The sequence below is a fragment of the Podarcis melisellensis genome (assembly GCF_964234715.1).
Source record: "Podarcis melisellensis genome assembly, chromosome: 5".
In the NCBI taxonomy this organism is placed as follows: domain Eukaryota; kingdom Metazoa; phylum Chordata; class Lepidosauria; order Squamata; family Lacertidae; genus Podarcis; species Podarcis melisellensis.
Genome location: NC_138537.1, coordinates 82,435,674 through 82,448,439, shown reverse-complemented (window position 1 = coordinate 82,448,439; position 12,766 = coordinate 82,435,674). Strand labels below are relative to the sequence as shown.

The 12,766-nt window shown below is 39.9% G+C and overlaps 1 protein-coding gene and 1 long non-coding RNA gene across 23 annotated transcripts in view; one reads left to right on the top strand and one right to left on the bottom strand.

Moving 5' to 3' along the window:
• The window catches only part of KCNMA1 (potassium calcium-activated channel subfamily M alpha 1), a 547,562-nt gene that overhangs the window by 29,128 nt on the left and 505,668 nt on the right, over window positions 1-12,766 (bottom strand). For 8 of the 15 annotated variants that reach the window (XM_081913468.1, XM_081913470.1, XM_081913472.1 and 5 more), the window contains 3 exons: window positions 5,236-5,349; window positions 4,162-4,245; window positions 2,245-2,375 (listed from right to left, as the gene is read on the bottom strand). In XM_081913468.1, the coding sequence (XP_081769594.1) occupies window positions 2,245-2,375; window positions 4,162-4,245; window positions 5,236-5,349 (329 nt within the window). The remainder of the gene's footprint in view (window positions 1-2,244; window positions 2,376-4,161; window positions 4,246-5,235; window positions 5,350-12,766) is intronic. The other 7 variants (XM_081913469.1, XM_081913475.1, XM_081913466.1 and 4 more) reach the window with 1 other exon arrangement.
• Window positions 1-12,766, top strand: part of LOC309371193 — a 98,976-nt gene that overhangs the window by 43,179 nt on the left and 43,031 nt on the right. The gene's annotated exons all lie outside the window — the stretch shown is intronic.

The window sequence follows — 12,766 nt, the reverse complement described above, 5'->3', positions numbered from 1 at the left end:
ATGGATATGTTTGGTAACCCTGTTTTTTCTTTGAGGGTATAGCAGCTAATCTTTAGCTCTTAGATTACTACAACTACTACTAAAATAACGGAGGAAAATCTTGTGGCAGCTTCAAACATTCTAAATAACATTTTACTATGTAGTAAGGACATGAAACATAAGGAAAAATTAACTAGAAAACTATTTTCTGATTGATCCATGAAAGAGGTGATGCAATCTGAATCTGCTACTCACAGTAGGAAAAAAATCTGAATGCATTTAGAAAGGTGATTAAGTTTAGCAGAATCCTTTTAGGCCAAATTCCTGCTGTTGGCTGTGTAGCAATCAAGGGTAAAGACCTTTTAATATGCAACCACAGTTGCTAACTAGATAATCATGTGAGTCTATCTGCAATTGTTCCAGCATGAGGGACAAAGGTAAGCACAACCCTGGCTTACTATAACCTGGGCAAAATATAGGTCTCTATATTTGAGCTTGCAGTGCCACCTAGCCCTTTTTTCTGCATTCCATCAAAACTGTTTTGAAAGAGCACAACTATTTGGGGCCTGCTTTGTAAAATCCCCCCTCCCTTTGAAAAGTAAAATAATCACAAGATCTTATGGTTCACCATTAATGCTGTCATGCTTCTTAAACTAATTGGTCTCTTACAGAAAATTTAACTGAAAATTAACAGAGCTCTTTAATACATTCTAATAGCATTTTGCCTTTCATTTATAATTATTCTAAAACTATCATTTTCTGTGTCAAGGCTGCCACATTTAAAATATTTGCTAGTTTGCATAGAGTAGCTTAAAGAGAAACTCCAGTTCTGGAGTATTTGTTTTTTGTCAGTATTACAGAAATGCATTTTTATTTGTATAGTTTATTTAAAATATAATGGATCTCCAAATGCTGACAGTCTTGAACTGAAGTCATTATCTTAAAGCTAGTGATGTTACAGGGAGTGAACCCTAAACAGAGCAGAAATAATCTAATGTATTTATCTGATAAATCTACCACACAGATTTGTACGGAATTGCATGATTTAATCATAAGATAAACCAAGAGAGTAGTTTATCGCCTGATAATATTTCTGAACAGCAGGAAAGTATAAGACTTGTGTTATATTTTATTTAACAAAAATTGCATACCACTTGATTGTAAGGAAACCTCTAAGCGCTTTACAAAAATAATCATTGTGGCTGTCAACCAATATTAAAAAAAAAGAAAATTTTATTAGATGGATTGCCTTGTTTTTGACTAATTGACTAAAGTAAAACACTGTATTTACACAAATCTAATGCACACCTCAATTTTCAAAACCTTGAAACCAAAGACGTATTTGCTGCTGGCTGTAAATGCGCCATCAAATCTAATGCGCACCCTCATTTTCGCTGCTTAATTTGGTCAAAAAAGGTGCTTGTTGCACAGTAAAGCCACATATTGCAAAATCTAAACATCCACTACTTCAAGAACTGTGAATGAAAGGATAGCTTTACTCTTAAATATAATAACTTACCTCATTAGGGAACTGCTTACTTCCTCAGCTGTGTTTCTTATGAGGCCCGTACTTGGCCATATCCCTGCACAACTCCTTGGCTGGATGGCTGGCTTCTGCATACCTGCTTCTTACCTGCATTCATTTTAGGTGACTTTATCTGTAGCCATATGGGAACATCCTTGCATTTTGGACAGGATTCTTTAAAGGGGTGGGGGAGGTCCAAAATAGCATACAGAATGAGCCCCTGTGTCTTATCACTCCTGCAGCCATTTGTTCCTGCAGTAGCAGTTCCAGGCCTGTTGTGCATGCAACATTTATTCTCCATCCTGGATGTAGGCTACACACGTGAGCTGAGACAACATTTGAATTACACAGCATGGAGCAAAATTAGAGGTGGGTGTTTTCAACCATGCAACTAGTTGTGGGCTGAAGGACAGAAGCTTAGCTTAATGTCACAAGGGCACTTGAGCAACCTATTCTCAGACCACCTTGCTTGTTTGTCCCCACTGTAGTTCTTAAGGCAAATGAGGCACTGGGAGATGTTTCCCCAGCTGAAAAGCTGTGTTTTCTCTACAACCTATGAGCCACTGGTTTCTGACTGTACTACTTCTACCAGCGCTGATCGAAAAGTTAAGGATGTACAGGCAGAGTGAGACATACAAGGTCAGGTAAAAGCAGCAGTCTGTTTTCCAGCAGAGCTGTGGTCGAAATGGCAGGTTTCAACCGTCTGTGTAATGAGGAAATAGAAAACACTGGATACTTACTGCGCTCATGAGAGAATCCAGCACGCTGACTGCGAATGCAGTTCCACACGCAAAAGGTTGCGTGAGATACAGTTCTGTATCAGGGTCGTCGTCATCATCTTGGTCCAGAAACTGAACATTTGAATCATTCACTAAAAAGATAATGATTAACAAATAAATAAACCAGCAGAAGACCTTGTCATGCTACATGTGTCCGGGTGTGTGTGTGTGAGTGTGTCCCCAGAAACATAGGCGAATGGTGAGAATGGAGTTTAAATGGGTGTTTGAAATGAGTGTTGGGAGAGGAAACAAATAAACAAACACCAGCTGATCGTTATGAAATGTGAATGTCCCAAAAGGTGAAATAACTTTCTCATATGAGGAGTTTCTTGGTATCATCAGGAGCACAACCAAGATTGCCTTGTCAGTAGGAGGGAACAACTCCATTACACAATAGAAATCACACAAAATACTGTTTCAGCTCCAAGACAAGTAAAGGCCCAGATGGCTTCCTATAACAGACCTGGTGTGGCACATTTGAGGAATTTCACCTGAAATTAAACCATATCTGAAAAAAATAGGATCAGTGTGAGGAAGATTTGCTTTATTTATTTAATAGATTTATAAACCGCTTCATGACCAGAGGCCATCAAAGCAGAGTACAAGTGGTTTGTTTTTGTTTGTTTGTTGTTAAAAAAAGATGGTCAGAAAGGAATAGAGACAGTGTCCTGGACCCATATTCTCTGGTCCTAATATTATACAGCAAAAACGCTACAGTGTGTTTTACATGCCTTATTATGAACACTCCCTTTTCCCAGGCAAATTTTGGCCACAACATGTGTGAGCCTAGTTCACACTAAAAGGATGAACGTGAGGCTGCAGTTGGGAATTGACATTCTCCATTTATAAAAATCCCTCTGTGTCTTATAGTCAATGAATAACAAAATTGCTTTGTTTAACATTCTTTTCTTCTTCTTTTTGAAGCAAATGTCTATTTGAGAGAGTACATTCCGCTTCAAAAATGGACCTTTGGGGAAGACAAGAGTCTGTTTTCAAATGCTAAATTAAACCAAGGCACAATCTTCAGCAGCATTGTATATACCACTTCCTACTGGCAGACTTGAAAGACTAATAACTCACACAAGGCTAATACCTGACACAAAAGCTTTCCCACCTTTTACATGGTGACAATTTCCGAATCGCAGCAAAATCTAATGTGAACGTTGCAAGGCTAAGCCTCAATAGCTTTATCGTCCTGGCCTACATTCTCCTGCTAGGATTAGTATGAAATGTCTCTGAGCTAAGATGGGACTAGAGGTAGGATTGGTTTAAGAGTGCAGGACTTTGCCACAGGAAGTGCTAATCAAAATTTCACTTTCCCAAAGAAGCTTGTTTAGAAGCTTAGCTGGTTTCAGGACATCAGAACCCTTAGCTTTTGTGTGGAAAGTGGGCCCCCAAAACAAACCAACAGCTTAAGGGAAGAGCTGATGCTGGCGTTTCTTTCTCCCCCACCTAAAATGTCTCTTATTTCTTCTTTGACTCCTCTGAGAGCTGTTAAGACATGTCAGTCAAATTGACAGGTGGCTAGATTTTTTTTTTTTAAAGGAAAGCAAAGCAAGAGAAAGAGAGAGAGCGAAAATGTCTAGACCAAAGAAAAATGAATTGGTGTGAAGATACTATGGGAGCAGCCGGCAGGTCAGATGAGTGTGATCAAAGATTTACTGATGCTGCGTATGGAGGGGCGGGGGAGAAATCATTAAGAAAAGCCAGAACAAGACAGTCGATTTCAACTGGAATCACAAATAAAACACATTCAAAGCGGTGCTCTGAGGGTAGCCCCTTCTGATACAGCCAGATAAATAAAAGAGAAAGCTGATGACAGTAGGAACAACAATAAAACAAAAGACAGTTGATGTGAAGGAAAAAGGCACTTCTTACCCAGTTCAGTTATCATTAGAATGTGAGTTCCACTGTTTTTTTCCTGACTGATTGAAACCAAAGGCAGAAGTTTGCCAGGCTTAGCTAATAAGTAAAGTGTTTAGGAGGGGATTGGGGTGGAAGGGGAAAGAAGGCACAGAAAGAGAATAAAGTAAGGGATAAGACAGGTAAGGTCTAAAACTAAATGGAAAGAAAGTGAACAGGACAAAAGGACTACAAATCAAGCTTGCCTTTACTATGAGAAACAGAATGGCTTTCACGCTTCACACTGCTTGACAACACTCACTAGTCTAATGCCACAGCAGAAATGGGAAACAAGCAAACGGTCGCCACATTCTCCATGATAACACTCCCAATGCCATTACGGAACAAATTAGTTATTAATTTGTCAGCATAAGAGCAGAGGAATGAACAAGCAAATATTTATTTTTGTTAAGATGCAGGTAGCACACGGGGCAAATGGTTGCATTTTCTCTGCAACCAAAGAGCCACACCTACTCTGGCACATCAGTCCTAATAAACAAATGTGCAATCCTGCATCTGCCCACAGGGGTGCTGTAATCCAGCGGGCAAGTGTAAACTGGGGGATAATTGCACTCAGTGCAATGGCTCTTACACAACCACCCGCAAGGGGGAGAGGGAAGTGTTAAGGTGGTTTTGTTGAAAGGCAAGGGGCAAACAACAGAGTGTAATGGTGGGCAGTAGCCTGTGGACCTTCCAGCTGTGGCATGTTGCCCACCCACACTTCTGTCTGAATGTAGGGATCAGCCCCACTCTTAGCACTGATTTCTGTTCCCCCTCTGGTGGTGCATCCAAGCTTTGTTTTATAGAGCAGATTCTGAAGATCTGTCACCAAATAAGGGAAGAAGTAAAATTATGTTCAGGCTTCAGTGAAAGAGCTTGCTTAATCATTGTTCCCCCGCCCCCTTCCTTCACAAGAATAATTAAACATAAGTACATCAAATGAAAGGTACTACGTATGACCTGTGTTCATTTCCTTAGGCTGGCAAAGAGGGAGAGAAGGAGGGTAAAGAAATGAGCAAAGAAGAACAGATCACCTTCAATTTCTCTTACCTAATTCTGTTATAATAGGGATATCAATTCCTGTTGTGATGGAGTGCTGCCGTAGAAGGCCATGCACCGGGCTGTTGTCTGGTGACGACCTGTCCATTCCTGGTGGTGAAAACCCTGCGGAGAAAACATCATGCCAAAATTTAGGCATTACACTGGGTTACCACTTATTTAACAGCTTTCAATGGTTCCTGGTCTATTCCTGGGCATATTAAAAAAAAACAACGCTTGTATTTTATTTACTTTGCTTTCAAAACCCTTCTTTGGTATGGGATCAGAAATCCTTATCTGAAGGATTTCATATCTTTACATGTGCCTGTCCAGATCTCCATTACCATCTTCTTAGGCCAGGGGTTCTCACAGGGTGTGGCAATGGCGTGGCAGGAGTCTCAAGGACAATCCAAGAAACAATAAATTCTTTTTATTTACAGAATGTGGATAAATATATTTTCAAAATTAGAGCAAGAACATCAAGTGATACTGAGGACAATCCTAGTTGGATCTCCCCCACCCCATGTATTCCTTATCAATAAAAAAATCAGAACCATGTTGGTTTTGATTGCTCCAAGAAGCTCAGAATGGTATGTAAGGGATACCTAGCTGAGTTGCAGCATTGACAGGACCTAATTAACATCAGACATAATAATGGCACCTGCAGACCATCGACCGAGCTTGGAATTGTTATTTCAGATTAGTGGACTGAAATCTCTGAACTGACCTATGCCTTCCATGCCATGCTATCTTACAGACCTTATCATACGACAGAATGGTTAATCAGTTTAAAAGGTAATTAAAACAAGGAACAGGGCTGTGCTGCTATCCTTACCCTCGTCCTTACTTGCACTACAAGGCTCCACCCCCTGAATATCCGTATGCTGTCGCAGGGAGGAAATCTATACGGCAGCAGTCAAGGCCAAGAAGTGAAACACTTCGACCTTTTGTGCTCTATTGCTGTCTATTAGGTGTATCTGACCAGCCGTGTTTGAAAAGAGTTTTGGGAAACAGGAGAAAATCAGGCTATAGTTGGCTGCGTTATTCAGAGCTTCTCCAAAGTGGAACTGGTAGTCCTTTGCATTCTTCTCTAAGCAAAATATGGCTGCAATATAAATACATGGACTCTTCCTACTCACCGCAGCAAGCCAGCTTTTAGCCTCAAAGCACCCACCCCCACTATCCCCTCTCCAGTGTTTGTTTGAAACGCATATGACATTTCTGTGAGACTGTCAGCAGCTTTATAATTTCAAATTGTATACACAAAGCAAATGCACAGAAGAAAAAAGTACTAAATGGCTTGCACTTTCTCCCTGAATGGAAAGCTAGTTCTACACAACTGTATACAAATGTATTTATTTAAAACATTTGCGAGTAATCTTTTCACTCGGAAAGAGAGCACTCAGTGCATGGAATTAAATGGCTGGTTGGCATTTCCTCACCAAAATAAATTAATAAAGGTCGTCTGGTTTGCCAGTCTGGGGGTGCCATATTTCAATAAAATAAATGCACCTTTAGAGCAACAGGAATGAAACAAGTCCATTCCAGGGTTGCCAGGGGAAATGATTTGCTTATTTATATAAATGTTAAGTGTTATTATTTCCATTCTCTTAGAGAGCTGGTAGGGAGAAGAGAGGTAGGCAGTAGGTCCTCCTTCCCTCCTCCAGGAACATCCTCTTTGCAGTCTTTTCTAGCCAGCCCAAAGCATAAATTTTAGATGCTGCCTATTTTCTTCCTTCAAAAAAAAAAAAATTGAAGGAAACATAAACTGTTTTATCACAACTTTTATTTGAAAGTATGAAAAACTGCAAGTGACAGCTGTGCGAATTCAGTGGATGTGAAGTTTTTGAATTTCTTCAACTTGACAAGTAAACACCTTAAATCGGTAATGCTATATATGCATAATACATGGCCTGTATTTTGACATCCATCATCAAATGCTGACTTGAGAAAATACAGATTTGTACGTCAAGGAATAGCACCCACAAAGCAGGAAGGAATTCAGGTCACAGGGTATTAGGAAAGCAGTATTTCATTACAGCACCAGAAACAGGCTAAGTCATGAGATGTAAGTGCTGTTTGGGGATGTGAAGAGATTCTCTTCTACTTCACAGAGCCCTCCTTCATTCAGAAATGACACGCTTTACTCAAAATATCCATTTTCATTTGCCTTCTCATGTTTTCAGTCATCCAAGCTTAAATATTAGGGCCCATAAAACTGAAGAGGGGTGACTGTTATTGTTGATTTTCCTTTGGTTCATAAAACAACCCCACATTAATTAGGAGCCACAATGCTAGCAGTTGCTTTAGTTTATTGTCTAGAACAGTCATTCTCACACTCCAAGCCCTTCCTCTGCTAACCACTTGGAAATGGCTGGGGAGTCTCTCAGTGGACCATTAAATAAACTTTTTTCCTTCTTCAGCACCACCATCATCTTCAAAAACATCATCATATGTTATGGAAATTACATGACCTGGGCCTGAGAAAAGGGCAGCTTTAATTGGTAGGTTGCTAGGGGGGATAATTACATTAAATTTATATCTATTTATTCAATTTAATTTTTTATTGTGCCAAAAGCTTATTTGAGCTACTGAAGGCAGTGTGTGACATCTTGCAGTTTGATAGCTTCCACCCAGTGTTGGAAGGAGTTGCCATATTTTTATATTTAAATAGTATTGAGGATATTGGCTTGGACCCTTAGTCTATGTTGCAGTCAGGATATGGTGATTCCTGCCAGCCTCCAGCTGCAGCCTCTAAAAAGCCAGTCCTGGTGATCAGAAGCTGCAGAGCAAGAGATGAAAGCAGTGACTTCCGCAGACACAAGCAAAAAAAGGCTGATTGGATCTAACCTCTTAATATTAAAGCACATCTTTATTATTTTCTCTTAATCCCAGTTACACAACATACTAAACTAAAGCTGCGTACGAAAACAAAAAACCACACATACAATTATGCCTTGTAGTCTTAAAGGAATATATTCTTTCCCTTCACTGAAAGGGCATTTGTGCTTGAAAGGAATCTTGTTTTTGCCTCGCTTGATCTCTGGGCCCTCTGCTTTTTGGCTTCTGCTACCTCTATGGGCACCCCTCTGAACACACCTTTAGGAAGGGTTCACCCTGACATCACACACCTATCATCAAGAGAGCAGGAAAACTAAGTTTTATAAGCCAATTTCATAGGCTACAAACAGGGAAACGCTTAACCCACCACCAAGGGGAACAGACCCCAGGGCAGAGTGCTCCTTAGGTATTAAACTCTGCACAGTAGACTAACAGTATTTTCGAGGAGAGACAAAAGCAAGTTGTGTATTTAGCCAGTGTGGAAATTGCCACTTCCCAAACTAAAGTTAACCAGACAGTTGGGGCTAATAGCTATATTTTAGCTGGCACCCTCACATATATACCCAATGTGTAATGGATGGAGTGGGGGAATCCAGTTAGCAGATATGTTCAGATTAAAGACTTCTGAAACGTTAAGGGGAAGGTCAGTTTTTTTGCACAGTGTTATCCAAAGACACCCCCCCCCCACTATATACACAGATGTGCATGCGAACACAAATTTGACCCAGTTTCTCCCTGATTTTCATATATTTGCCCCACGAAATGTGTCATTCAGAGCTATTTCACATTTGACAAAGAGATTGTGTGTGGCTAAATGTTAAAAAGATTAATAGCCTTGCTTCTTTTTAAAAGTTTAATAATTGCTATGGGGCTCACACACGAAAACGAAGTTCAACACAGCCAATCACAAACAAACAACCACACCCTAGGCCAACCCCAACCTCTCTCACCACCAAAGGAACACAAGTGAACAGCACAAGCAATGCTGACACCAAACCCTACATACATTAAGCATAATAGAAACATCGCCACCCTACCCCACCTCCACCCCCTTTTTTCTTTTCTTTTTTTTCTTCCCCCCCTAATGTCTCAACAAATGAAACGGATTTGTAAAAGTGTTACATGGAAAAAAATATGAGGCATGACACTTACTTCTGTAAAACAAGAAAATCTTTTTTAAAAAAATTGCTATGGGTGCTTAAAATCTAATCTGAACTACTACAGTGCAGGTGTTTAATTTCCCTCCCAATTTCCATATAACCCCCCCCCCAAAAAAAAACCCCACCCCTGTTATTTCTGGGGTGGAGGGGGGCAGATACAACAATGTTATCGTCCTTCTATGTTTCTCCCGCAGAACAAATAGCAGATACCCAAGGGATTTTTATAAGGAAAATGAAGGGATGGAAGGATGTAAGACTGCTCTTAAACTTTTTAGAACAGTGGGAAATCCTACCATAGCTTTCTTAGTATCACATCTAGTTGTTCCTTCATTTTAAAAAAAGTGTTGTCATTGAAATAGGATTACAGTGAAATTTCAGGATAAAATTGGTGGTTCCTGCTTTGGTCAAACATCCAAGGGATTTTCAGAGGTGGTAAGAAATTTCAGCAAGAAATTTATTGGGAAAGTCACATACATGCCTAAATACATTCACCTGGGCAAACGCAACAAGCAGCAGGCTTGAATACTGATTATGTTACTTGAATACTGGTATGTTCCACTTGGCATGAATGAACCATTTCACAAGATTTGAGTGTAATTATCATGATTTTGAAATACTTACCCAAACTCTGTTCGCTTTCTGGTGCAAACCAGTGTTAAATTTAGTCTTGGTATTAAGGTATTGTGACCTGTGCTCACCTATTCAAATTAATTAAACTGCATTAATCTTTACGTTTCCTAAGGCAGGTTGTCAATGAGTTGTAAATGGAAGCTCACTGTTTCAGAAAGGGAATTTTAAATGCAACTTAGGGAAGACTTCTATAGGCACCTGGCTTTTTAAGTGAGAGAAAAGCAAAGCAAAAATAAAAACATCAGTGCAAACAAAGAACAAAACATATTTTGTTAAGTAAACACAACAATGCTGTTTAACACATGACTGGCAACTGCTCAAACATAAATTATATAAAAAAAATTCCCATTGCCACTTATGGGGAAATTATGCAGATTAGAATTTGATTAGGCTTATTTCATGAGACTCAATTTGGACTTTTAATCTATTAAGCTCCAATAAATGAGGCATCTGAATAGCTCCCCTGAGCAGCAGCTGTAATAACCACAGCAGTCTTCCCTCCCTGCTTCTGCAATACGTATTTCAACAATTTCTTTAGCAGACGATGTTAACGGAAATTCCAGGTCTCTGAGTACAATTACTTTTTAAGTAGTATGAAAATGTCAGGTGTACAGGGTAAGGGAAATGGAGCCTTAAAATGTGCTCAAACTGCATTTTTATGGGCCTCAACATTCATCACATTTTCTGGTGCTTCCGTCTCCCCTCTCTTGTTTTTGACCAGCTTTGTGTGTTTGGTAGGGCCTGCAGATGTGTACATGAATAAAACCGCAATGAGGCACAATTATAACCAATGCAAAGCACACCATTGTGCCAGGCAAGGTCTCCATGGAGAAAAGGCCTGCACGCTGCACTCTCACCTCGCCACCTTGCAGTGGGATGGTGTCTGCTACTGGAGCCTCTTTCTGGGTTCTGGGTTGTGATCAAATTGTGGGACACTTTTTTCCGGTGCTCGGCAAATCTTCCGAGCACCAAATGTACAGAACCAGGGGGTGGGGCAAGCCAAAGGGGCAGACAAAACTAAAAAATGCCCCATCTGGTCATTTTCTGTCAATGGGCTGGTAGGGATTTCCAGCCCAAAATAGCCTGGGCCAATATTTTGCCCTTTCAAACACCTCCCAGAGCATATCTAATTTTCAGTGGCCTGCAGAAGCCTTGTGATTCATCAACGTGTGTGCCTATTCCTTGCACTTGTTCATAAAGACTCCAAAAAAGTATGCTTTCCCCACACAAAACTCAGAGCAAAATTGGTATAATTAGCAAACCATTTGTACAATATGTAAATTGCGGCTGCCTATATTTGAGGAACTGGAATATGACATTCCAAATGCTGTTAAGTAGCCATTGCTGAGCATTAAGTGAAGCAGGAAGAGGGAGCTGCTGTGATGTTAAGTGGCAACAGAGGGAGGGAGGAACGTATTGGGGTGCTGATAAGCCCTCTCCTTACTCACTACTTAGCTACAGTGGCCAGCCAATGCGGCTGTAAGGATACTGCAGACAGCCTATATTGGAATGAAATGTGGTTTTAGAGCTATGAAATTGTCCACCCTCAAAGCTGCTATTAATCCAAGAGCTCTGAGGCTAATAACAGCTTCGGTGGGGGGTGGGGGGGGCATCATTTTCAACGAGAATGCCATGGGCAGGGGAAAGGATTATTGCTCTCTCTGCGATCCCGATCCCGCTTTCTTCCACAAACCCTTCTTGCAGCTGCTCCTATTACAATGCGGAAAACAGGCATGCTGAAGGCATTTGTGTATTTAAACATCACATTTGTATGGGCCCTAAACTTGTGTGACGGGCAATAAGTCTTTGTAGTAACACAGGACAAAGAAGATACTGAAAGAATGAGCCGATATCTCAGAGTAAGAGTAACCAGAAAACAACAGATGCTTTGCTTTTGGTTTTATGGGGAAGCAAACATACTGGAGAAATAAGCTTCTCTTCAAAACAACAACAACAACAACAACAAACAGCAAAAAAGCAACAACTGTGTAGACCAATCCAGTAAGAGCTTGGTCCAGCCCTGAGAGAAAGCATGCAGAACACAGGCTGAACCTTGCATGCTGCATACCAGTTTTTCCTTTGGTCAATGCAAGTACCTAAAGTTATATTCCTTCACAGTGGCCACAAGGAAGTGAAACATATTAACCAGGTTCTGTGTGATAAATAAAAAGTACTTCCTCATAATTGGAAGTAAATTGGAACTGAAATTTAAGAGGATAATATTCTTTTGAACAACATACCTACTATATGGAATTTGACAACTGGGCAACAAAAATGGATTCTGATATAGATGCATTGGAAAGATAAATGTGCAGCTCTGTTTATTCAATGGATTGAAGACCTGACTACACATGCCAACCGATGAATAGACTGCTTATAGACATAAACTTTGCATGGACAAATAGAATTAAATTTGGAACTCATTTACACAAAATACAGTAGGTTAAAAATTGCAGTTGTTAATTGTACCCTTTTATTTATTTTTCCTTCTTCACTTTTTTATTATAAAGAAACACTTTTTTATGTGCTGTATTTAAATTTAAGAATAAATAAGTAATAATAATTGGAATGAAAAGAGCTAATAAAATCTCTTACAGTCTGCAAGAGAATGTTCAGATTGCGCAGAAATGAGGCTATGTTGAAATACAAAACACATCAGAAACATTATGCTACACTGCCCCTTGCTGAAATACCTATTATGCCACTGCCTTCCATGAAAATAAATACCTTTTACAATAACGTATTACAGGGAGTATGGATTTATGTTACCTGATAATAGGTACAGACTGATGGATAATAATGACTTATTATTGAACAAGAGTTTTATGCTATATATGATGGCTAATCATCAATTTCTTTATGCAGTTAGCGGCATTGTTCCACTAGTGCCAAACAACGGAAGCCTCTTTTTC